Here is a 24,679-nt window from a genome sequence, read left to right as displayed (position 1 = left end):
CCAAATCAAAGGTGAATTCATAGTTTCCCAAAGCACATCACTTCACACTTGCCTGAGTGAATTTCATCCGCGATTCCCTTGCCTACCCTCCAAGTTGATCTATAACCTTAAGCAACCATTTTCACTATCCTCTACGTCACCAATGTTGGTGCCAGCTACAAACTTACTAATTGTGCCAGTGCATTTTTGTCCAAATCAAATAGCTGAGTAGCAGAAAGAGTGTTTGCTGGTGGTTTAGACTTAACAGGACAATTAAAGTTCAAGATTACAACATTTTAACAGCAAAAAAAAGTGGAGTGGGAACACCTCATTTTGTTTCTGACATGTTTTGAATAAGTATGCAAATTCACACAAATGTGATGGCTGTCACCAAGGAACTGAAGTGATGAAGCCTGTGGAAGAGGAGGCCAAAGTATCTGAAACAGCAACAAACTTATTTTCTTATTTAACCATGCATGCCCAGGCACCACAGATTGTTGTTTATTCTACCTAATAACCAAGTGCTGATAGCTTGCAAATACCAGATTAATATCTTACATCCCATGCCCCCCGGGTCAGGAACAGTTATTACCCTTCAACCATCAGGCTCCAGAACCAGCATAAATAACCTGAACTCTGAGCTGATTTCACAACCTAGCAACTCACTTTTAAGGACTCTGCAACTCATGTCCTCTTATTTATTTGTCCAGTTTGTCTTTTTCACATTTGGTTATTTGTTGGTCTTTGTTGTTTTCACAGATTCTGTTGTATTTATTTGTTACACTGTGAATGCCTGCAAGAAACTGGATCTCAAAGTAACATAAGGTGGCCTATATGCACAGTACTTGGACTAATAAGTTTACTTTGAACTGTCAGTGAGACAAGATTTTGAAAGTCATTGGTGATGTTTGTCTGATTTACACAATTTATCTTTGGAGGATTGAATGGGGCCCAGAGGGTAGAAGTAGAGGAAAGAGTTTCAGTTAAATCCCAGTGTCAATTTTTTGATATGGGACAATAAGTGCTAGCACCCAAGTAACTATGAGAGTGGCTGTGCACAATTGCAGTGCCAGTATACTTCATGAACAGAACACTGGTGTTTATTGTAAATGGGGATTGGGGAGTATGTTACAGGAGATGCTGAGGAATAGACGTGAAAGTCAAATTCAGAGTAAGTTTATTATCAAAGTACATATGTGTCACTATATATTACTTTGAGATCTATTATCTTGCAGGCCCTTACAGGAAAATAAAGAAATACAACAGAATTTAATTTAAAAGCTATACATAAACAAAGACCAACCAGCAACTGATGTGCAAAAGAAGACAAATCATAAAGAACTAAATAAATATTACTGAGAAAATGACTTGTAGAATCCTTGAAAGTAATTCTATACGTTGTGAAATCAGTTCATGAAGGTGAGGGTGCTCTGGTGTAGCAGTGGTAAAATATGTTGACAACAATCAATGTATGATTTTCATCAGCCAGTTATACTCACCTCCTGATATTTGGTTCCAGCAGGTTTAGTGTCAATTCATAGGCATGAGGTGTCAACCAGAGTGGCTTAGTATAGGTAGGTAGATAGCTCAGACCTTGGAGGCAAATGGGATATTGCTTTTTCCCTTGCAGGATGTGTTATCACAATGGAAAAGCAGAACATCTGGATTTACTACTCAAAGATCCTCAACTAAACTTAGATCATGCACTTACAGAATTGACTACTTACAAGTAGTTTACTCTTCTGAGAATCTGAGGCTGAAATCCAGGTCTGCAGTCCAATGGTTAGAACTGTTTGAACAGCTAATACATTTTCTGTTTAGTTTAGACCTTCATCTTTAATTGACCATACTGGCCATCTTTCAAAGCATGTTAACAGTTTGCAAAGCAAAGCAAGCTTCCTGCCTCTTGGAAAGAAATTAGTATGAGGGAAACTGCCTTGAGTTGATATTAGTGACAAAATGGTTTTGCTAAATATTAGAATTTATCCTTTTCTAACATAAATATTTTAAAATGTTATGCATGGCGTATTATTAATTATAAAACTATGTCAGGAAGCAATGGATGGCTCAATTAAAACAATTATTCATTCTTGAGACATAAACTTTGCTGTCAAAAACTATCATTTATGCTGTCAAAACTATCTCACTGTACTGGATAGATCATGTGGACTGGTATGATCCATGTGAGAAAGATTGCTATTAGATTGGGGTTTTCCAGGATTTACAACAGAATGGAAGTGTATTTTTGCATTGACAGTTGTGTGTAACTTGAAAGGAAAATACAGATTGCAGTGATCCCATTTATTATTCTTACATTTTCAGTCCAACTGTGTGGCTTGATCAAAAACATGAGGAAATCTGCAGGTGCTGGAAATTCAAACAACACACACAAAATGCTGGTGGTAAGGAGAAGCACTGTCGACATTTCAGGCCGAGACCCTTGTCCTGACAAAGGGTCTCGGCCCGAAACGTCGACAGTGCTTCTCCTTATAGATGCTGCCTGGCCTGCTGTGTTCCACCAGCATTTTGTGCGTGTTGTGTGGCTTGATAGTTATTTCATAGGTTAGTTAAAAATCAATCACATTCTACCTAAAGTTGCATTTAGATTTCTATGAAAGACTTCATTCCAGTAGTTCATATTCACTATATCAGCTGACTTTAGTTAGCTTTAATTTTAGTTTATTTAGTTAGCTGACTTTAAATTTCCCAGCTGTCAGCTGTCAATTCCCATTGAATGTCAGGTTTACTCATCCAGTAATTTAATCTCCACTCTACTGTTTCTAACAAAATTAAAACATAAAGATTTTTTGTTGTGCATGGAGTAGAATTAATTCTGAACATATTAGTTCTTGCGACGAGCAAATATTTACAAGTCGAGTACTGAAGTGGATGAACAACTATGTCATTATCAAAAGATTCCAGCAGCGTGAGAATAAAAGCAGGCAGGTGGTAACTTCCTCTCAGGAAATGGCAGCAGGATCATGCACATGTAACTCGCCATTAAAATGTGAATAGTCTCAATTTCTTTAACAGTCTGATCTGGTCCATTACCCTGTGGCAATGATGGCATTTTTACAATCTAATGATTATGAGGAATTGTATCCATTGAGTTCATTTGGTGTTCTGCCCTTCCTGAATGTTTAGGGACCTTATGCTGCAAATAATTGATTGACAGTATTAAAAGTTCATTAATTTGTTGGACTTTGTCAATTTGCAAAAGTGAGCTCTCAGAATTACAGAATTTTGTTATGTCAAGGATCTTTACATTTACAGGAAAATCAGGAAGCTGCTATACCCTCTTGCAGTTGTGTTCTTTTCCAAGTACCTGCAAACGCAATGCATGTTAGTGTGTTATTTCTTTTTGCAGGGTGGTTGGTGGCTTTGAGACATTGACAGCCATGGAGAATGTGGAGAGTGATGTAAAGACTGACCTGCCAAAGGTACTGGTATTCTGTTGATAGCACAACTTCAGAGAGTCCATGTTCTATATCAGATAATGGTCCGGAATTAACAGTTGTATTCCAGTCTGTGAAGCTTGAGTGAAATCCTGGGTTTGCAATGGCTGGTGTTGAGGGACTGGACATTTCTTACTGAAACTGATTACCAAAGTATGATTTGTTCAGAAGGGCCACTGTTTTGAATATCTACGCCCACAACAATAGCAACATTTTGCATTTTATTAGTGGCGTTGATATTGAAAACGCACAAGAAGTTTCACATAATTAGCAAAAGGACACTGGTCTGGAATTCTTAATTCCGTTGGAGTTCACTTCTGATCTACAAAGAACATTCCACGGCTGTCACAAAATGTGAACTGTGAGGGTTGGCCATTCCTATTGTAATTGTCTAAATCCCTAAAGGAATTCCAGTCACTTCAGAATGTGAAGGAAAATATGTCAATTCATGCCTCTTTGCCAATCATAAGATCCTTGATCTCAACTCCACTCTCCTGTTCAAGCCCATATCTATTGTTTCCAAAAATTTCATCAGTCTCAGCCTTGAATATGTTCTGCAAAAGAGCATTCCCCTACCCCACCATAGAATAAGGACTTTAAAAGATTTAATCCTCCAGGTGATTACTTTTTTCTCAGCCCATTTCTTATTGGATATCTAGCCAGCAGAAACGGCCTTACAGCAGATACTTTGTTCAAATAGCAACAGCTGAAAAAGATAAACTTTATTAATTCTTAAGCAGATGTGTGTAATAAGCACTAGGGAATGTTAACATCTAATGGTATTAACGTACTTTTTGAGAAAAGGCCTGGCTGCTAACTAACATTAAATTCACAAAGGTAACTCTCCACTACATTACACATCAGTGAAAAATGAATTTTAAATCTTATTTTTTCAATTGTAACTGTTCATAGTTAACTACAGAATAAGACAAAAATAAAATTTATAGGCTTTTAAAAATTTAACCTAGAATTTCATGGATGTTTATATATCTCGCATATTTCTTTTTTTTCCCAGGCTTGGTGTCAAACTTTGACATAATTCATTTAATATTCATAATAAGAATAGCTGAATCCTTTTTTTCTGTACGTTCACAGGAAGAGATCAGAATTGAGAACACAGCAGTATTTGTGGACCCTTTTGAAGAAGCAGATCTTCTGGTGAGTTCAAAGAAAAGAAGGAATCACGTCATTGGATGTTTTTTGCACTCTATCCCTGCAAGAATTCCATACCAGTGATGGTTAAAGGAGCAAATTAGCTCATAATTAATAAGAAATTGAGTTGAGTCATCCTAATGCAAAATTAACATGTATCTGTTTGGTTTATACGTTAATAGGCTCTCCTGTTTGGAGAAGAGGTTATTTTAGACCGAGTGCTATAAACCAAAGCAGGATTAATTAATCAACACGAACGGTATTTAAAAAAAACTTCTGAGGGATTGTAATTCAACTGAGTTACACATTAGGATTGAACAGACTGCTAAATTCAAACAAAGTCAATCATGGAAACAGGGATGGCAATGGACTAAAGCAGGGCTGGAAATAGGATATCATGACATTTAAACAATGGTACATATTTATAGAAACAGTTCTTAATTTTCATATGAATATAAATTCTTGAGAAATGAAGAACTCCATTAAAGATTATATTGGAATTAACATAAGCTTACAAAAATGTCACAAGGATAATAAAACTGAGGATTACCAAGCTGTTTAAAATCAGCAAAGGATGACAAAGATACAGAATGAGAATAAACAAAAGATAATATTATACTACAAGCAATATCAAAATGGATTTGAAAGTGATTATAAAACAAAATGAAAGTAAACCATTGAAACAAAGACAGGAGAAATTATAATGGAGCATAAGCTTGCTGAACCATTGAACTGACAATAAAAACTTCGGTAAAATATGAAGGGAAAAGTTTAGTGAAACTAGTATAAGTCCCCTGCCATTAGAAATGGAGCTATTGTGATTAGAGCAAGATAATGGCAGAATAATACATTCTTTGATTTTGTTTCCACAAAGAGCACAAATAGTGGCGCAGTTCCAGCAACCCGGGTTCTGTCTGTGTGGAGTTTGCATGTTCTCCTTGCGATCACCAGGTTTTCTTCCAGTCTGCAGTTTCCTCCGTATCCCAAAGATGTGCAGGTTGTTGGGGTTGTTTGCCACTGTTAATGGTCCTTGATCTGTAAGTGAGTAAGGATTTCATGGGAATGTGAAGAGAATAAATAGAAATAGTGTAAATGGGTGCTTGTTGGCTGGTATACACTCAGTGGGGCAAAGGGTGTTACTCCGTGTGGTATGAATGCATGACTCCATATATATTAGCGAACCAATGGTCTATAGACTGGGAGGAACTGAGGAAATCAGCATTAGCAAAGAAATGGGGTGTAAGGCGAAAAGATTCCATTCATCTTGTAACCTGCATCTCAAAGTACTGAAGCAAGTGGCCCTTGAATTATAGGTCAGTAAATTATAGATTGGCACTATAGCATAGCAGTTAGCATAATGCTAATTCAGCACCAGCAACCTGGGTTCAATTCCACCACTGTCTGTAAGGAGTTTGTGTGTTCTTCCCATGATGTGCAGATTTCTTCCGGGTGCTCTAGTTTCCTCCTACACTCCAAAGGTGCACAGGTTAGTAGGCTAATTTGTCACGGGTATAATTGGACAGCATGGGTTCGTGGGCCAGAAGGGCCTGTTAACTTGCTGTATCTAATAAAATAATTTACTCTAAAGACAGTAGTGGGGAAAATGCTGAAATCTATTCTAAAGGATACAGTAACAAAACACTTGGAAAGCATTAACAGGGATTGGATAAAGTAGGCTTCTGGTAAGATCCAATAATAAGTGGTAAAAAGTCAAATAAAAACACATGGGATAGTGGGGTAATGTGAACTGAAACTTGATAAGTAGACAGAGAGCAGAGTTTGGGCTCCGCCTGTTCATAATGTCTATCAATGGCTTGAGGAAATTTATTGTAACATCTCTAAGTCTGCAAATGACACGAAGCTCAGGATGGGTTATGAGCTCTGAGTAGGATGTAGGATACAAAGAAGTTTCAATGCAATTTAGACAAGTTCACTAGATGGGCAAATGGACGGCAGATACAGTTTAACATGAAAAAAACAGAGTGGCAAAGTAATCTAAGTATTAAAAGATTAGCAAAAGGAAAGGGACATCCAGACATGCATGTCCTTGTAGAAGCACCGAGTAATTAGGAAGCCCAAGTGGAATGTTGACCTTCATTGCAAGAAAACTGGAATACAGGAGAAAAGATGTCTTGCTGTGGCCAGGCAAGCCTTGGGAGATCCACTCTGGAATTTTATGTGTAGCTTTGGTGTCCTTCTCTAAGAAAGAATGCTCTTGGCTTGAATGGAGTACAACAAAGGTTTAATGATGTGATTCCAAGGACAGCAGAATTGATCAATGAGGAAAGGTTCAATTGACTGAAGATTCAAGAGGTTGCAAATGCTCAGATCTGGAGTAAAAAACACCAAGTGCTGGAGGAAGTCAGCAGGTCAAGCAGCATCTGTTCCTGCTGATGTTTCAAGTTGAGTCCCTCCATCAGGACTGAGACTTAAGAGGGGAGGTAGCTAGTGTAAAGAAGGGAAGAAGAATGGTGAGGAAATTAACTGGCAGATATCCCTGACATTGCTGTCCTGGGGAGATCATGTCCCAGGAATGCAGAAAGAATTCCTGAAGGTTCTTAAAGAAGTATTGAACAGGGTCTTATCAGTAAATGATACAAGCAATTTACCTGAAATTGTGCTAAAATAATGTCTAAAAATAAAAGACAAGGCAAACAGGTTTAGGCAGCCTTGGTTATCAAGGGATATTGAGGCCCTAATGAAGAAAAAGGAAGTGTATACACAGTTAGGATCTAGCGAGGAACTTGAGTACAAGAATGCAGAGAAAACAAAGAAGACATGAGGTTGCTCTGGCAGACAACATGAAAAAAATCCCAAGGGCAAAAGGATAGCAAGGGACTAAATTGATCCTCTTGAAGATCGACGTAGTCATTTATGCATGGAACTGATAGAGATGGAGGAGATCTTAAATTAATTTTTTGCAATTTACTCAGGAGACAGGCATGGAGTCTTTTCAACTAGGGATAAAAGTACGGACATCATGGACTGTGTCCAGGTTGTGGAAGAGGAGGAGCTTGCTGTCGTGAGGTGAATTAGGGTGGATAAATCCCCAGGGCCTGGTGAGGCAGAGACATTTTAAATATCCTTGGGCACGGGTGAGGTGCTAAAGGACTAGACGATAGCTGAAATTGTTCTGATGTTTAAGAAAGACTCTAAGAATATGCCATGAACTTCTAATCTGGTGAGCCTGAAGTTAGTCATGGATAACATTGGAAGGTATTCTAGCTGACAGCTGACATCAGAATCTATCTGCTTCACTGATACCTGCAGAAGGTGATCAAAGTTCAAAGTAAATATTTAGGGCGCCATGGTTAAGTGGCGGTTAGTATGATGCTAGTACAGCTTAGAGTGTACTAGCAGATTTAATTCCAGTGCTCTTCTGTAAGGAGTCTCTGTTCCTCCTCCCTGTGGAATGCTTTTTATTTAGGTATTTCTTATTTATTTAGCAATACAGCATGGAGTAGGCCTTCTGGTTCTTCGAGCCCAGCAAAACCAATTAACCCTAACTTAATCCCAGGACAATTTATAATAACCAGTTAACTTACTCGGTATGTTTGATCTGTGGGTGGAAACTGGAGGACCCAGAGAAAACGCACCATTCGACGGGGAGGACGTACAGACGCTCCTTAGAGAATGGTGCCAGGATTGAAGTCTGAACTCTGGAACGCCCCGAGCTGTAATAGCAACATGCTAACCGCTACACTACCGTGGCACCCTAAAAGTTCACTTTGAACTTTGATCACCTCCCCCGCAGGTACTGGTAAAGCAGATAGTTTTCCAGTATTTTAGTAATACTGTATCAGAAATATTGTTTTAGGGGCGAAATTAGCGGGATTCGCTATCAGTCCAGTAATAACACAACTGGATCTCTTCTTATTTGTCCCCACTACTCCCCACACACTGGAGACAACTTACTTAACCCCTGGGCTGTAGGAATGGGGGTTAGGATTGAACCCATGTCATTGGACAGCAAAGCACCAACTCCACTAGCACGTCACCGCACCCCACTCATTGGATAGGGTCTGATTAAGGAAAGTCAATGTGACTTTGTGTGTAACACACACAAAATGCTGGTGGAATGCAACAGGCCAGGCAGCATCTATAAGGAGAAGCGCTGTGGATGTTTCGGGCCAAGACCCGTCACCAGTCCATAGTTAATAGTTAATCAAGGTCCTGACAAAGGGCGTCGGCCGGAAACGTTGACAGTGCTTCTCCCTATAGATGCTGCCTGGCCTGCTGTGTTCCACCAGCATTTTGTGTGTGTTGCTTGAATTTCCAGCATCTGCAGATTTCCTCGTGTGTGACTTTGTGTGTGGCAGGTTATGTCTAAGGAGCTTACAAGAAGGCTGATGAAGGAAAGGTGGTGGACGTAGTCTACGTGGACTTTAACAAGGCCTTTGACAAAGTCCTGCATGGGAAGCTTTCAGGATGAAGTAGTTATTGGCTTACTGGGAGAAGCCAGAGGGTGATAGCAGATGATTGTCCTGAATGGAGGCCTGGGGCTCGTGGGGTGCAGAGATTGGTGCTAGGTCCCTTGTTTATCATCAGTATTAATGATTTAAATGATAATGTGGTGAACTGGATCGACACATTTGTGAATGACACCAAGATGGCAAGGAAGGCCATCAAGTTAGCCTGGACCAACTGAGGAAATAGGCTGAAAATGGCAGATAGAACTTAATGCAGACAAATGTGAATGTTACACTATGGGAAGACAAAACTGGTTAAGTCTTACCCAGTGGAGAGCTGCAAATGGTACTCCAAATTCAATCAGTAAATAGAGGAATGAGTTGTTGACTCCTCAACTATTTGCAGTCTTCTATTAATAATTTGAATGAAGGACCATGTTGACTGAGACAAAATTGCTGATGATACAAAGGGACGTGGATGAGCACGTTATGATGAGGACACAAGATAAATGAGCAGGACACAACTTTGCAGATGCAATGTAATGTAAGAGAACCTCATGCTGTCCACTTTGGAACAATGAGAAAACATTATTATTTAAGTGGACTGAAACTACAAAATTTTGCTGTACAGAGGAATCTTGGTATTGTACATGAAATAAAATGTTTAATATTGCAGTACAACAGGTAATTAAGAAGGCTGATTTAAAAATACCATACATTGCTAAGGATAGGGAATATATAAGTAGGTGAGTTATGATGTACCCTTACAAGGCGGTAAATCCAAATCTAGAATATTGGATAAGGTTTACGTCTTCATGCTGAACAAAATCTATACTTGCACTGAAGGGCTGCAAAGTTGAAAGTACATGTATGTCACCATATACAAACCCCATTTCCAGAAAAGTTGGGATATTTTCCAAAATGCAATAAAAACAAAAATATGTGATATGTTAATTCACGTGAACCTTTATTTAACTGACAGAAGTACAAAGAAAAGATTTTCAATAGTTTTACTGACCAACTTAATTGTATTTTGTAAATATACACATTTAGAATTTGATGGCTGCAACACACTCAACAAAAGTTGGGACAGAGGCATGTTTACCATTGTGTTACATCACCTTTCCTTTTAATAACACTTTTTAATCGTTTTGGAACTAAGGATACTAATTGTAGTAGATTTGCAATTGGAAATTTTGTCCATTCTTGCTTGATATAAGACTTCAGCTGCTCAACAGTCTGTGGTCTCCGTTGTCTGATTCTTCTCTTCATGATGCGCCATACATTTTCAATAGGAGATAGGTCTGGACTGGCAGCAGGCCAGTCAAGCACACGCACTCTGTGTCTACAAAGCCACACTGTTGTAGCCTGTGCAGAATGTGGTCTGGCATTGTCCTGCTGAAATAAGCATGGACGTCCCGGGAAGAGACGTCGCCTTGATGGCAATATATGTCTCTCTAAAATCCTCATATTTGCCTCAGAGTCAATGGTACCTTCACATACATGCAATTCACCCATGCCGTGGGCACTGATGCACCCCCATACCATCACAGATGCTGGCTTTTGCACCTTTCGCTGATAACAATCAGGATGGTCATTTTCATCTTTGGCACAGAGAACTTGACCCCCGTTTTTTCCAAAAACTAGCTGAAATGTGGACTCATCTGACCACAGTCTTTCGGTCCATCTGAGATGAGCTCGGGCCCAGAGAACTTGCCGGCGTTTCTGCATAGAGTTGGTGTATGGCTTCTTCCTTGCGTAATACAGTTTCAAGTTGCATTTCTGGATGCAGCGACGGACTGTGTTAAGTGACAATGGTTTTCCGAAGTACTCCCAAGCCCAGGTGGCTATAATGGTCACAGTAGCATGACAGTTTCTTAGGCAGTGCCGACTGAGGGCTCGAAGATCACGCGCATTCAACAGTGGTTTCCGACCTTGCCCTTTATGCACTTAGATGTCTCTGAATTCTCTGAATCTTTTCACAATATTATGTACTGCAGATGTTGAAAGACCTAAATTCTCTGCAAACTTGCGTTGGGAAATGTTCCTTTTGAACTGACTAACAATTCTCTCACGAATTTTGGCACAAAGGGGTGAGCCACGACCCATCCTTGCTTGCAAAGACTGAGCCTTTGATGGACACTACTTTTCTACCCAGTCATGATACCTCACCTGCTACCAATTAGCCTGCTTAATGTGGATTCTTCCAAGCCGGTGTTACTTGAATATTCTGTGCACTTTTCAATCTTATTTTAACTCTGTCCCAACTTTTGTTGACTGTGTTGCAGCCATCAAATTCTAAATTTGTGTATATTTACAAAATACAATTAAGTTGGTCAGTAAAACTATTGAAAATCTTTTCTTTGTACTTTTGTCAGTTAAATAAAGGTTCACGTGAATTAACATATCACATATTTTTGTTTTTATTGCATTTTGGAAAATATCCCAACTTTTCTGGAAATGGGGTTTGTACATTCCTAAGATTCATTTTCTTGTGGGCATACTTAATAAATCCATAGAATAATAACTATAACAGAATCAATGAAAGACCGCACTAACTAGGGCATTCAACCAGTGTGCAAAAGACAACACGCTGTGAAAATACAAAATGGAAGTAATAATAATAAATAAATAAGCAAATATTGAGAACATGAGATGAAGAGTTCTTGAAAGAGTTTTCATTGGTTGCAGGAGCATTTCAATGATGGGGCAAGTGAAGTTGAATGAACTTTGACTCAAGAGCCTGATGTTTGAAGGGCAATAACTGTTCCTGAACCTGGTAGTGAGAGTCCTGAGGCTTCTGTACCTTCTTTCTGATGGCAGAAACAGTTCCTGATGATGGAAGCTGCTTTCCTGCGACAGTGTTTCATGTAGAAGTGATCAGTGGTGGGCATCCTTTTAAGACAGCTGAGTAGAATTTCTTCCCTCAGGGTTGTGACTGTTTGGAATTCTTTACCCAGGGAACTATGGAGGCAGACTCATTGAATATTGTGATGGACAGACAATATTCTGTCTTTCTGAACTGGTTTAGTCAGAAATGACTGACTATTTCTGTACAAGTAACATGCATAGTCAGGCAGCCTCTCCAATTGAGGAGCAACTTTGCATGTACCTGGTGCAGAGCACTGAACCAGGCATCATCTGTAAATCAATCAAACGACAGATGCTGGAAATATAAAATAAAACTCTGAATCACCCAGCAGGTCAGGCAGCATCTGTGGAAAGAAAAGGTTAGTACTTCAGGTTGGAGACTGTTCCTCAGCAGCCATTCTGGTGAAATTCTCCAACCTGAAATGTAAACTCTGTTTCCGTTTCCACAGATGCTGCTTGACATGCTGAGTATTTCCAGCAACCTGAATAAGTACAATTAATGCTCATCTCACCTCACCACATCACTCTGTTGCAGCAGGAATGATTGCAGTTGGAATGTGTTACCCTGTTCTGGGAAGTAAAGCACCAGAGGAAAATACTTCCATATAGCTGGATGTTGCAGGTTTAACTCATTGTACTGTACAGCAATTATAAATTTGTTTTACGCAGACAGAAACCCTTGTGGATGGGGTGAACGTTCCCTTATCTTTCATTTCTTTATAATTAGATTGCAGCAGAAAGGGAGAAAAACAGGAATGAGGAAGAGGAGGAAAAGGCCAAAGCAATGCCATCTGAGCCTAAAAGCAGTGCAAATACCGCCCCAAAAACCTATCGACAAGGAGTCGGGAAATACATTAACATGCAAGCTAAGTAAGTGTCATTTTATAATTTCAAAGCACATGAAAACTGTCAGCTCTTCACATCAAATGCGGCAGGGTCCAGGAAAATGTAGCATGCACCTTCACACGTGGAGAGCAAGCGTCATCCAAGAGAGATCACCATACCTTCACACTGACTTCAGTAACTTGTTATACTTTCTATATTAGCTGAAAACAGGCATTCTTGGAAGAAATTTGTGCAGAAAACTTTTGGAGATTCTGCTGAAATGAGAAGGATAAGAGAGAAATTGAAAGTGTCAGATAATTCCATCTTTGGTACAATAACTTTATGTTAGGTGCTGGGCACAGACCCAGCAGAATTTTGGGGATGTTGTAAACTGGTGACAGAGTAGTGGCTGAGTGGTGCCTCAACAACAAACTTTTACTCAATGTCAGCAAGACCAAGGAGCTGATTATTGACTTCAGGAGGGGGAAACCAGAGGTACATGAGCCAGTCCTCATTGGAGGATCAGAGGTGGAGAGGGTCAGCAGCTTTAGATTCCTTGGTGTAATCCTTTTGGAGGACCTGTGATGGGCCCAGCAGGTAATTACATTTATGCAGAAAGCACGGTAGTACCTCTTCTTCCTTAGGAGTTTGCGAAGATTTGGCACAACATCTAAAATGACAAACTTCTATAGATGTGTGTTGGAGAGTATATTGACTGGCTGCATCACAGTCTGGTACAGAAATACCATGCCCTTGAACAGAAAATCATACAAAAAGTAATGGATACAGTTCAGTCCATCATAGGTAAAGCCTCCCCACCATTAAGCACATCTACACAAGGTGATACAGGAAAGATGTAAAAAGAAGCTGAGGGATAACTTCTTCACACAGAGGGTGATTGGTGTATGGAACAGGCTGCCAGAGAAAGCTGTAGAGGCAGGTGCAATTACAAGGTTTGAATGTATGGATAGAAAAGACAGGGGTATTATCCAAATGAGGCAAATGGGAGTAGCTCAGATAAACGTTTTAGTTGGTGTGAATGAGTTGGGCCAAAGGGCCTAGTTCCATGTTTTACTCTATGACTGCATTATGACTTGCTGCCAATTGACCTGTGTGCATTTCCATCATATTGTTTTAAGGTTGCTGATCGAATAGTCTGTTTACCACTTAAGATTTCTGTGTCAGTAGCCTCGAAACATCAAAGGTCAACTTTGAATTTGCTGAGTGAGAACTTAATTCGTGAGTTGTGCTCCGGTGTGGTGTTGCATACAGTATCTTTTTTTCAAGACCTTTCTCTTTTCTGTGCTAGAAAACGGATAGTGGAAGATCAGGACAGCGGCCCTTCCACCAGCAGTAGCAAGAAAACCAAAGGGATCACTGGTTTTGGTGACTTTAGCTCATGGTAGAGCTTGGTCTACAAAGCAAACGTGCAAGAGGAGAGAACACCAAGCAGGAACGCTGGCTGCCCCTTCTACAAGATCTTTCCATGTTCTAAAGGAACTCTAAAGAACCTGCAGGTCATCAGATGTGTGACTGATTTTCCACCAGAGGACTCTTCCTCCGCTAACTAGAAGTAGTGTGGGGGTGAATAATCTAAGCAATTCCTGAATTTCTATCCTAGCACAAGTGAGAATTTCATTTCTTTGCTGAGACCACTTCCTGGATTTTGTTGAATATCATATTTGCGGACAATGGAGTTAGCCACTTTTTCTCATGAAATACTTTTCTATTGCGGTTTCAAATAAACTCTGTTGGATTTTGAGCTGAGATGGAGAGTTGTTGCATTTATGTTGTGGGCATTTCTTCCCTCCTGTGTGATTATTAAGACTGATTATGGTTAAGAGATATATTGGTTGTTGGTTAATAGACATCACTTAATTCCATGTACTTATCCAAACTTCTGTTAAATGTTGAAATCGAACCACATCCACCACTTCCTCAGGCAGCTTTTTCCACACTGGCTCTCCTATCTGAGGGAAGAAGCTCCCCCTCATGTTAGCCTTAAATACAACTTTCCCTATAACTCAGGTCTTCAAATCCCAGTAATATCCTTGTAAATTTTCTCTGCATTCTTTCAATTTTATTGATATCTTACCTGCTGAATGCCATTCGAATAACACTGAAAAGATTCAGTATACCCAGGACAAAGCAGCCTTCTTGATTAGTCTCCATTTACCACCCCAAACGTTGGTTTCTTTTTCCAAAAGTGCACTGTGAATACCATGTGTACCATCTACAAAATGCAAAATACCTTCAAGCACACTCCAAAAGCACTTTCAGCCTCTCAAGATGTGGCAGCAAATACATGTGGACCTCTCCAGCTGCTGGTTCCACTGACTTGGAAATATGTCACCATTCCTTTGTCATTGTTAATTCTAAATCCTGTACCCCCCCCCCCCTGTTCAATAACACTGTGGGGGCACTTTGACCAGAATGACTGGCAGTGGATAATGCTGCTCTTGGCACTAGCACCCAGATGCTGGAAAATGAACCAAATACACAGAAGTGGGTGAAAAGTGTGTACTTGATCTGGCAGATCTGCAATTATCGAAGTATGCGCATGCAATAAAAAGCTTTCTTGCAGCAGCATCACAGACACATATACAAAAATTTTATTCCTTACCTCATCACCCCTCAATTTGATGAATCTAAGAATTCACCGGAAGTATTTGTAATGAAGAATTACTTAATTAGATTTAGTTATTAAGGCCGTAGAAGTTGTAACATATGAATGATAGTCTATTTGTACAACTGATTGCAGGTAGTCGTGGGAGGGTATTTCAACATCACAGCTTCCCCCCTCCCCTCCTGATATAACCCCATACAAATACACAGTGAGTTTGTGGCTAAGCAAAAGGTGAACTTGATCTTCTGCAAGGTTAACCTTTTGCTGTGTAGTCTGGAGTCTGAGTGATTGTCATTTAAACTCTGCAAGGAATGAGAATGCAATGGGCTAAAAGGATCTGGATGCTGGGCACATAGGAAAGGATTTGTTATGTGGAAGGCAGTCAACTTGAACGCAGTGTAAAGCCTAGTCGGTTTTGAGACATCAGTGGCAGTAAAAATTCTGCTTTCAGTGTACTGATTGGGATCCCAACATCTAAACAATGTTAGTGCTACAGAGTGTTGGATCAGCAGCCTGATGGCAGCAGACAATGACGAGGCCGGCAAAAGCAGATACTTGTCAGCAGCTGGATCTGTGTACAGCGTAACTTGTTTTGACTACACGGATACAGTACTCAGCACAAATACAGCATGTTTACATCACAGACTTTGCGTTATCACTGTACCAACAACCAGCACTTCAAATACCTCTGTTTTGTATGTCTGCTGATTAAAGACCAGTGAAATCAAATTCAGATGCACATTGACTAATGATAGCCCTAGATGTTGCCAGCACACTGAGGAGTCTGAGGTCTTGGGCATCGGTTAGGATGGCTACACAAGTGCAGCTGGCTGCTGCGACAACTTACTCCGGTTACTGCAGTCTAACGCCTGCCTTTACTCAGTGCCAGGCAGAGGGAAAATATATGACTTACTCAATGCTGAAGCAGCATTCTTGTTGCACATGCAGATCGTGGAACAGAATTCCAAATTAACCCATCATCCTATTTTAGGTTTGGAATGGTCACAGGGTTTGGCTACTGATACGTGACCAAGGGCATCACATGCTGACGGGTACTATTCACTCATGGAATTTGGGTGTCACTAGCAAGGTCAGCATTTAATCCCCATTCCTAAGTGCCCGTGTGCCGAGTGGTTTACTAGCCACATCAGGGATCAGTTTAACACGTCTGCCACTTTATTGTGAGCCAGAGCCACTTGTGGACGGAGAGGTTACAGTGGTGAATATCCTCCATCTGCATGTTAGGTTTCTACAGCGCTCCGGTAATTTCACAGTCACTGTTGTTGTTTGTTTTATGGGATTGAAAGTGATTCCTCTGAAAAATTAAACTACACCTCTACGTTATTAAAATAATAAATTAGCACTACACCAACTTACCAAATGAGGCATCAGTCTGACAGGAAACCTGTGTGGGAAAGTTTTTGAAGTGGAACAGCCATCACGCTGGGGCAGTTCCACTCACTCAACCTCAGAAGTCTGGGTCCAGTGGGACAAACACGAGTCACAAATTGGGCTCTTCCTCGTTTGCAGTGGATGACCATGACGTCTTCTGTACTTCGCCGTGCTCTTCGCTGTCCCCAGAGCATGGCAGTACAGCCTGTCGAAACAGTGGACCTGGGTGTGGCCGCTGCCGCATGCAAACAGCTACTTGCAGCCACGCGTGAGAGCTGAGTGTTCAGTGGGGACCAAAGGTGAGTGAGATGCCCTGGAATGGGCGTGATAAGCCCCTTCACCAGAGGACACCACATACATCTATATATAAATATGTCTGTGCCTGTGTGTATGCGGTGGATTCCAGTTAATCGGGCTACTGGTTAATGAGGGCAGCTGCTTATTTGGGAAAACAATTAAAAACAAAACTAATTGAGAAAATTGCCGGGATTGCTTTTGATTATTCGAGACACTATGCTGCTTATTTTGGATAGGAGACAATTGCTGAGCAGTTTCTAACCAGTGTCATTCCCGTGCACTTGTACAGCTGATAGACATTACAGCATGCTTAGAGCAAACAGATTTCAATTAGAGTGGTGTGTGTGTGTGTATATATATGTTTGTACTTTTATATATTACCTATCTTAATATCAGTACATAGCAGCACATGGATGAAAGAAAAATGGAGGGCTATATGGGTGGGAAGCATTTGATTGATCTTGGAGTAGGTTAAAAGGTTGGCACAGGTTGTGGGCCAAAGGGCCTGAGCTAATTTTGAAAATCAGTCATTGGTTGTGAAGAAAAGGTCAGCAACCATCATGCACACAACAAAGTCACACACAGGACCGTACAACTTCATTATGAATAGAAGGAGGCCATTCAGTCCATCGTGTCCATTCCAGCTCTCAGTGGAGCAATCCCACCAGTTCCACTTCCCCTTCCTTGTTTTACTCTCCCTCTACAACCTATTCTCCTCACTTACCCATTGACTTCCCATTGAGCCTTTTGCCACTTGCCCACACTAAAGAGTAATTTACAGTAACATTAACCTACCATCACATGTAGGAAATCAGAGCTCTTGACAGAAGCCCACATGGTCACAAGAATACGTGAAAACTGAACATAGACAGCAATCAAAGTGGGGATTGCATGCTTGTTCCTGGATCTGTCAGGCAGAAGCACTGACTGCTGCTCAGTCTTCACTTGGTTGTAGTGGAAACATTGGGCCACACGCCGAAAGAACCCCACGTTAGAGATAAATTACTATGGCACCTTTACATCCAGCCAAATAAGCAATCAGACCTTTGTTCAATAAAATAGTGGGGGGTTTTTTGGAGGGATGATGACTTTGACATACCAGAAAGTTTCCAATGGCCACTTGCCAAGATTTGTTTGGACAAAGATCACACATCTGTCCCTCTCCTGTGTCTTTCTAGAACTGTTCACAATTCGCACATCTCATTGTTGTCTCTGCTGCTGCTTCAACATTCCCTCTCCTCCCATTCCTTGCCTCCTGTCTCTCACCCCCCCCCCCCGTCGCCATCACTTCAGTGACCTCTGTCTTCTAAATAAGATAAGCATAATAGCCTCGTTGTAAGAAAGCTTTTGTATTTACATAGCACAATCAGTAGTGAACAAGTGAGCACAAGGATCTCACCCAGCTACCAGATTATTCCAAAACATGGATTTTCTCCTGACCAATTAATATTGAACAGAATCAGAATATGATTTATTATCACTGGCATGTGACATGAAATTAGCAACTGCAGTTCAATTCAATACATAATATAGAAGAGAAAAAACAATAAATAAAATTTTTAAAATAATAAATATGTAAATTGATTACAGTATACATATATTGAATAGATTTTAACAAGTGCAAAAAACAGAAATACTGTATATTATAGAAGTGAGGTAGTGTTCAAGGGTTCAACATTCATTTAGGAATCAAATGGCAGAGGGGAAGAAGCTGTTCCTGAATCGCTGAGTGTGTGCCTTCAGGCTTCTGTATCTCCTACCTGATGGTAACAGTGTGAAAAAGGCATGCCCTGGATGCTGGAGGTCCTTAATTATGGACGCGGCCTTTCTGAGACACCGCTCCCTGAAGATGCCCTGGGTACTTTGTAGGCTAGGACCCAAGTGGAACTGAGTAGATTTACAACCTTCTGCAGCTTTTTTCAGTCCTGTGCAGTAGCCCCCCCCCCCCCCCCCCCTTACCAGACAGTGATGCAGCCTGTCAGAATGCTCTCCACGGTACAACTATAGAAGTTTTTGAGTGTATTTGTTGACATGCCAAATCTCTTCAAACTCCTAATAAAGTATAGCCACTGTCTTGCCTTCTTTACAACTACATCGATATGTTGGGATCAGGTTAGATCTTCAGAGATCTTGACACCCAGGAACATGAAACAGCTCATTCTCTCCACTTCTGATCCCTCTATGAGTATTGGTATGTGTTCCTTTGTCTTACCCTTCCTGACATTCATAATCAGCTCTTTCGTCTTACTGATGTCGAGTGCCAGGTTGTTGCTGCGGAACCACTCCACTAGTTGGCATATCTCATTCCTGTACACCCTCTCATCACCACCTGAGATTCTACCAGCAATGGCTGTATTGTCAGCAAATTTATAGATGGTATTTGAGCTATGCCTAGCACACAGTCATGTGTATATAGAGAGTAGAGTAGTGGGCTAAGCACACACCCCTGAGGTGCACCAGTGTTGATCATCAGTGAGGAAGATATGTTATCACCAATCCACACAGATTGTTGTCTACCGGTTAGGAAGTCGAGGATCCAATTGCAGAGTGAGGGAGAGAGGCTCAGGTTCTGCAACTTCTCAATCAGGATTGCGAGAATGATGTTATTAAATGCTGAGCTATAGTCGATGAACAGCATACTGGCGTAGGTGTTTGTATTGTCCAGGTGGTCTAAGGCCGTGTGAAGAGCCATTGAGATTGCATCTACCATTGGCCTATTGCGTGATAGGCAAAATGCAAAGGGTCCAGGTCCTTGCTGAAGCAGGAGTTCAGTCTAGTCATGACCAACTTCTCAAAGCATTTCATCACTGTAGATGTGAGTGCTACCGGGCGATAGTCATTAAGGCAGCCCACATTATTCGTCTTAGGCTCTGGGACCTGGAGGAACCTCTGACATCAGCCAATCTGACACAAGACTTGTGATGTGCAGCAGCAATTTAGCCCATCTCCCAAAAAAGATGAAAACAAGAGTCTGGAGGAGAGTTGTCAGGCTACGGGACGGATATTGATCAGTCAGTAAGAAGTGCCAGATGGCCTTTAGTCATGATGATTGTGACCATGCATTTTGGGAGAACTAAGGATTGATATACACAATAAATGGTGGGGCTGTGTAAGTTTTCTGCAACAGTGGAGTATTGGTGTACAAGTCCAAGAATCCCAGAAGGTAACAACATATAGAAATGGTTGAGGGGGCATATTGGACATTGATCGTGGCATGGCATGGACTGCAAGTTATGGGACAAATGTATAAAACATTGAAGTGCTGTGCTCAAGTTAACATGAGAAAAGAGATTCAGCAGGATGGTGCCTACATTAAAGCATTTAAGTCATGAGGAGACCCTGGATGGGTTGGGTTTGTTTTCTTTGAAGCAGAGGAGACTGAGGGAGGAGCTGATTGAGGGAAATAGATACAATTGTTGGTTAGAAACTTCTCATAAAAGCAGATTGCACAGGTTTAGAATAAGGACTAGATGATTTGGAGAGGATCTGAGTAAGAGTTTTTCTTCCCAGAGAGTGGTAGAGTCTGGAATGCACTACATGAGAGGGTGGTGGAGGCAGGGACTCTCACACAATGCAAGTTTATTCAATGAGCCCTTTAATCACCAGGGTAGAAGGCTATGGACAAGTGCTGGAAAATGGAACTAGTTTCGACAGGCTCTTGGTAGAGGTAGTGATGGGAATTGAACCACAACTGGTGATGGTTGGTTGGTACTATAAAGCAATGTGCTAACCCCTGTTACCATGCCGCCGGTGGTGGGCCGAAGGCCTGTTTCTATGTTCCATTATTCAATTACAAAGTGTGACACCAATGAGCAAATTGAAGGGGAATCCAAGGAACTAGATTTCTAGCTCAAATCCCTGTGGCACATAGTTAAAACTCAGAGGGAATGGGTGACCCTTGAACTGTGGAATGATTGGGAACAGACTTCTATTTCTAGTTGGCTTCAAATAAGAAGTTTCCAAGAGGTTACCAGTCGCATACCAGCCTTTAAATAGAGGCATTTCTAAAGATAGAAAGGACAAGAATGTATTTAGTGCCTTATCACATCATTCAACCGTCTCGAAGCATCTCACAGGCAATAAATCATGTGCAGAGCAGCCACTGTTTGTATGCAGATGAACAGATGGTAACTTGTACATTAAAACCACATGACAGCTAGTATAGCTTTCCTGTTTCTCCAATATGAGGCGTAGTTGCTCAAATCTGAAGCAACCAGTCATTTCCACATTGAGAGCAGGTCGGTATAGAGTGACTAAATCAGATTTACTCCAAATCAACTATTGACAAGATGACCATATTGATCTGTTGCAGTCACTTGTGTGCAAAAGGAAAAGAAAATTGTTAACATGCCAACAGCAACAACAGCTTTCATTGTAATCATGGCTTTTGTGCAAGAACATTGCAGCCCACCTCCCAGAGCCATAGCCCTGATATTAGGGGACACTGCAGTGAATTAATGGAACCAATGGCTGAGCTGCTGCCTCAAATATCGAGCAACCCAAGTTCAGTCCTCAACTTGGGCGCTGTCTCTGTGGAGTTTGCACGTTGTCCCTGTGACTGCATGGATTTCATTCCCTGCCCCAAAAAGTAGGAACTATGTAGATTAATTGACCACTGTAAGTTGTCCCTTTTGTGGAGCTGAGTGGTAGAATCAGAGAGGAGTTGCTTGGTTGTGGGTGGAATAAAATAGCATAGGATCTGTGTAGATGAATGGTTGATGGTTGGTGTGGATTCAGTGGGCTAAAGTATCTGATTCCTGCTGTGTCTCTCTTTGACTCTAATGCTGTTTCAGGTGGCTGTTTCAGCTGGATTTTAATGAGAACCTTTCTGGCTCAGGCAAGAATAAGTATTTTGACTTTGTATTGGAAATGGGAGACAATGAAACTCCAGTAGTAAAGTCAGGAAGTTAAGGTCAGCTTAGTGGGGTGACGTGAGATTTAACCAGTGCAGCTGAATTTTGGATGGGGGAGGACACATACCAGACCTCATCAAGGAGTCAGCATTGGAAGGGGTAAGAAGCTTCCAGTTTCTGAGGATCTAACCTGTCACCAATGTACAAGATCAGAAAAAGCTGCGGAGTATTGTAAACTCGGCCAGCGCCATCATGGGCACAAGCCCCCCACCATCGGGGGCATGGAGACACACACTCACCATTTTAGGAACAGCTTCCTCCCCTCTGCCGTCAAATTTCTAAATGGTCCATCAACACGCCTCACTGTTTGCTCTTTCTGCTCTACTTACCGGTACTTATTTTTATACATACTGTACATCTTACTGTAACATAGTCACTGTTTTGTGTATTACACTGCTGCTTCCACTAAACAACAAATTTCACAACGTCAGCCAAAAAGCAAATCAATAACACCCAAACACTAAAACACTAATCCCTACCTACAAAATGACCATATCCCTTCTCCCTCACATCCATGTGCCTATCTAAAATCTCTTAAAAGCCTCTAACGTATTTGCCTCTACCACCACACCAGGTAGTGCATTCCAGGCATCCAACACTGAGTAAAAAACTTCCCCCTCTCATACCCTTTGAACCTACCCCTTCTCATCTTCAATGCATGCCCTCTGGAAAGCAGATACCCCCCGTCTACTCTAATCTATGCCTCTCATAATCTTATAAACCTCTTTCAGATCTCCCCTCAGCTTCTGCTGCTCCAGAGAAAATAACCCATGTTTATCCAGCCTCTCATGATAGCACGTGCCCTCTAAACCAGGCAACATCATGGTAAACCTCTTCTGCACCTTCTCCAAAGCCTCAACATCCTTCCTATAGTGGAGCAATGGAACTGTATGTAATATAGGTGTGGACTAACCAGAATTCTATAAAGTTGCAACATAACCTCTTGACTTTTGAACTCAATACCTCAACGAATGAAAGCAAGCACTGCACAAGCCTTCTTAACCACCGTATTGACCTGTGTAGCCACTCTCAAGGAGCTGTGACCTTGGATCCCAAGATCTCTCTGCTCAGCAACACTTTTATCTTGTAGACAACATCCACTGCCCTAACCTCATCAATCTCTCATCACCTTGTCAAAAGAACATATTCTAATTATTTTTAAAATATATAGATGCTGAAAATCTGAAATAAAGGAAAATGCTGGGTTATTGTTTCAAGTTTGACACTGTTCCAGCAAAGCAGACCTGAAACGTTAATAATTCGGTTTCTCTTTCACCAACGCAGAGTGTTTCCAGAACTTTCTGTTAATATTTCCCTTATCCTGCCAATCCCACACATAAATGTGTGCCAATACAAACAGGCACTTTAACACACAAATTCATCCACTAGTAAGTTCAACTGCGGATCCTGGTGATCATGGATCTACAAGAAGAGGAAACTCTATTTAAAACTCAGATGTTTTGGCATGGGCTTCTTCACTTGTTCTTCCCAGCAGCAGCATTGCTGCGATGTGACGAAACCGATGATTCTACAAGGTTAATGTCAGATGATCTCAGAACTGGAAAGCTCAGAAGCACTGTTCTGATGAGCTAACCCAGCCTGTTCAAAACAGCAGAGCTGATAGCTTCCCAGCCAAACACCGGGGAATTTATGGTGACTGTAAGGAAATCCTGCTGCAGTAATGGTTCACCTGTGAGTATCTATAACGCATCGTGCAGACAGGGGAAAATAAATATTAGTTGGACAGACATTACCCTTTGCCAAGGCACTGAGAATCACCTCAAAGAATAGTTACCTTGCTCAATGCTCAAATCCACAACTTATTTCTCTGGGAAAGTAGGGCTATTTTTACATAAATTATCCAGTAAAATTCAGGTCTCTTTTTCAGCCACCTCTGTCATAGACTGATACATGAAACATAGAAAACCTACAGCTCAATACAGGCCCTTCAGCCCACAAAGCTGTACCGAACATGTCCTTACCTTAGAACTATCTAGGCTTACCCATAGCCCTCTATTTTTCTAAGTTTCATGTATCCATCCAGGAGTCTCTTAAAAGACCCTATCGTTTTCACCTCCACCACCACTGCCGGCAGCCCATTCCACACGCTGACCACTCTCTGAATAAAAAAACTTACTCCGACATCTCCTCTGTACCTACTCCCCAACACCTTAAAACTGTGCCCTCTCGTGCTAGTCATTTCAGCCCTGGGAAAAAGCTTCTGACTATCCACACTATCAATGCTTCTCATTATCTTGTACACCTCTATCAGGCCATCTCTCATCCTCTGTCGCTCCAAGGAGAAAAAGCCGAGTTCACTCAACCTATTCCCATAAAGCATGCTCCCCAGTCCTGGCAACATCCTTGTAAATCTCCTCTGCACCCTTTCTATGGCTTCCACATCCTTCCTGTAGTGAGGTGACCAGAACTGAGCACAGTACTCCAAGTGGGGTCAGACCAGGGTCCTATAGAGCTGCAACATTACCTCTCAGCTCCTAATCTCAATCCCACGGTTGATGAAGGCCAATGCACCGTATTAAATGTAAATGGCCATACAACAGCAGTGCATTGAGTCAGCAGTGTTGCAAAGCAACTTGTGTTATGTCACTGAAGCACAGCACTGAGCAAAACAACTGGCATTAGGTGACAAAAGCATGTTAGTGAAAGATCATAAACATGAGAAAGTTTGCAGATGCTGGAAATCCAGAGCAACACACACAAAACACTGAAGGAACTCAGCAAGTCGGGCAACATCTGTGG

At 41.2% G+C, this 24,679-nt stretch overlaps 1 protein-coding gene across 1 annotated transcript in view; it reads left to right on the top strand.

The window, feature by feature from the left end:
* The window catches only part of ppil2 (peptidylprolyl isomerase (cyclophilin)-like 2), a 291,555-nt gene extending 277,097 nt beyond the window's left edge, over positions 1 to 14,458 (top strand). The window contains exons 17-20 of the mRNA XM_073055693.1: positions 3,347 to 3,419; positions 4,530 to 4,592; positions 12,594 to 12,736; positions 14,001 to 14,458. Of these exons, the coding sequence (XP_072911794.1) occupies positions 3,347 to 3,419; positions 4,530 to 4,592; positions 12,594 to 12,736; positions 14,001 to 14,097 (376 nt within the window). The 3' untranslated portion in view covers positions 14,098 to 14,458. The remainder of the gene's footprint in view (positions 1 to 3,346; positions 3,420 to 4,529; positions 4,593 to 12,593; positions 12,737 to 14,000) is intronic.
* Positions 14,459 to 24,679: the final 10,221 nt, after the last annotated feature.

The sequence above is a fragment of the Hemitrygon akajei genome, chromosome 9 (assembly GCF_048418815.1).
Source record: "Hemitrygon akajei chromosome 9, sHemAka1.3, whole genome shotgun sequence".
Lineage (NCBI taxonomy): Eukaryota > Metazoa > Chordata > Chondrichthyes > Myliobatiformes > Dasyatidae > Hemitrygon > Hemitrygon akajei.
Note: the sequence above shows the minus strand (reverse complement) of the source record. Positions and strands in the feature narration are given on the sequence as shown.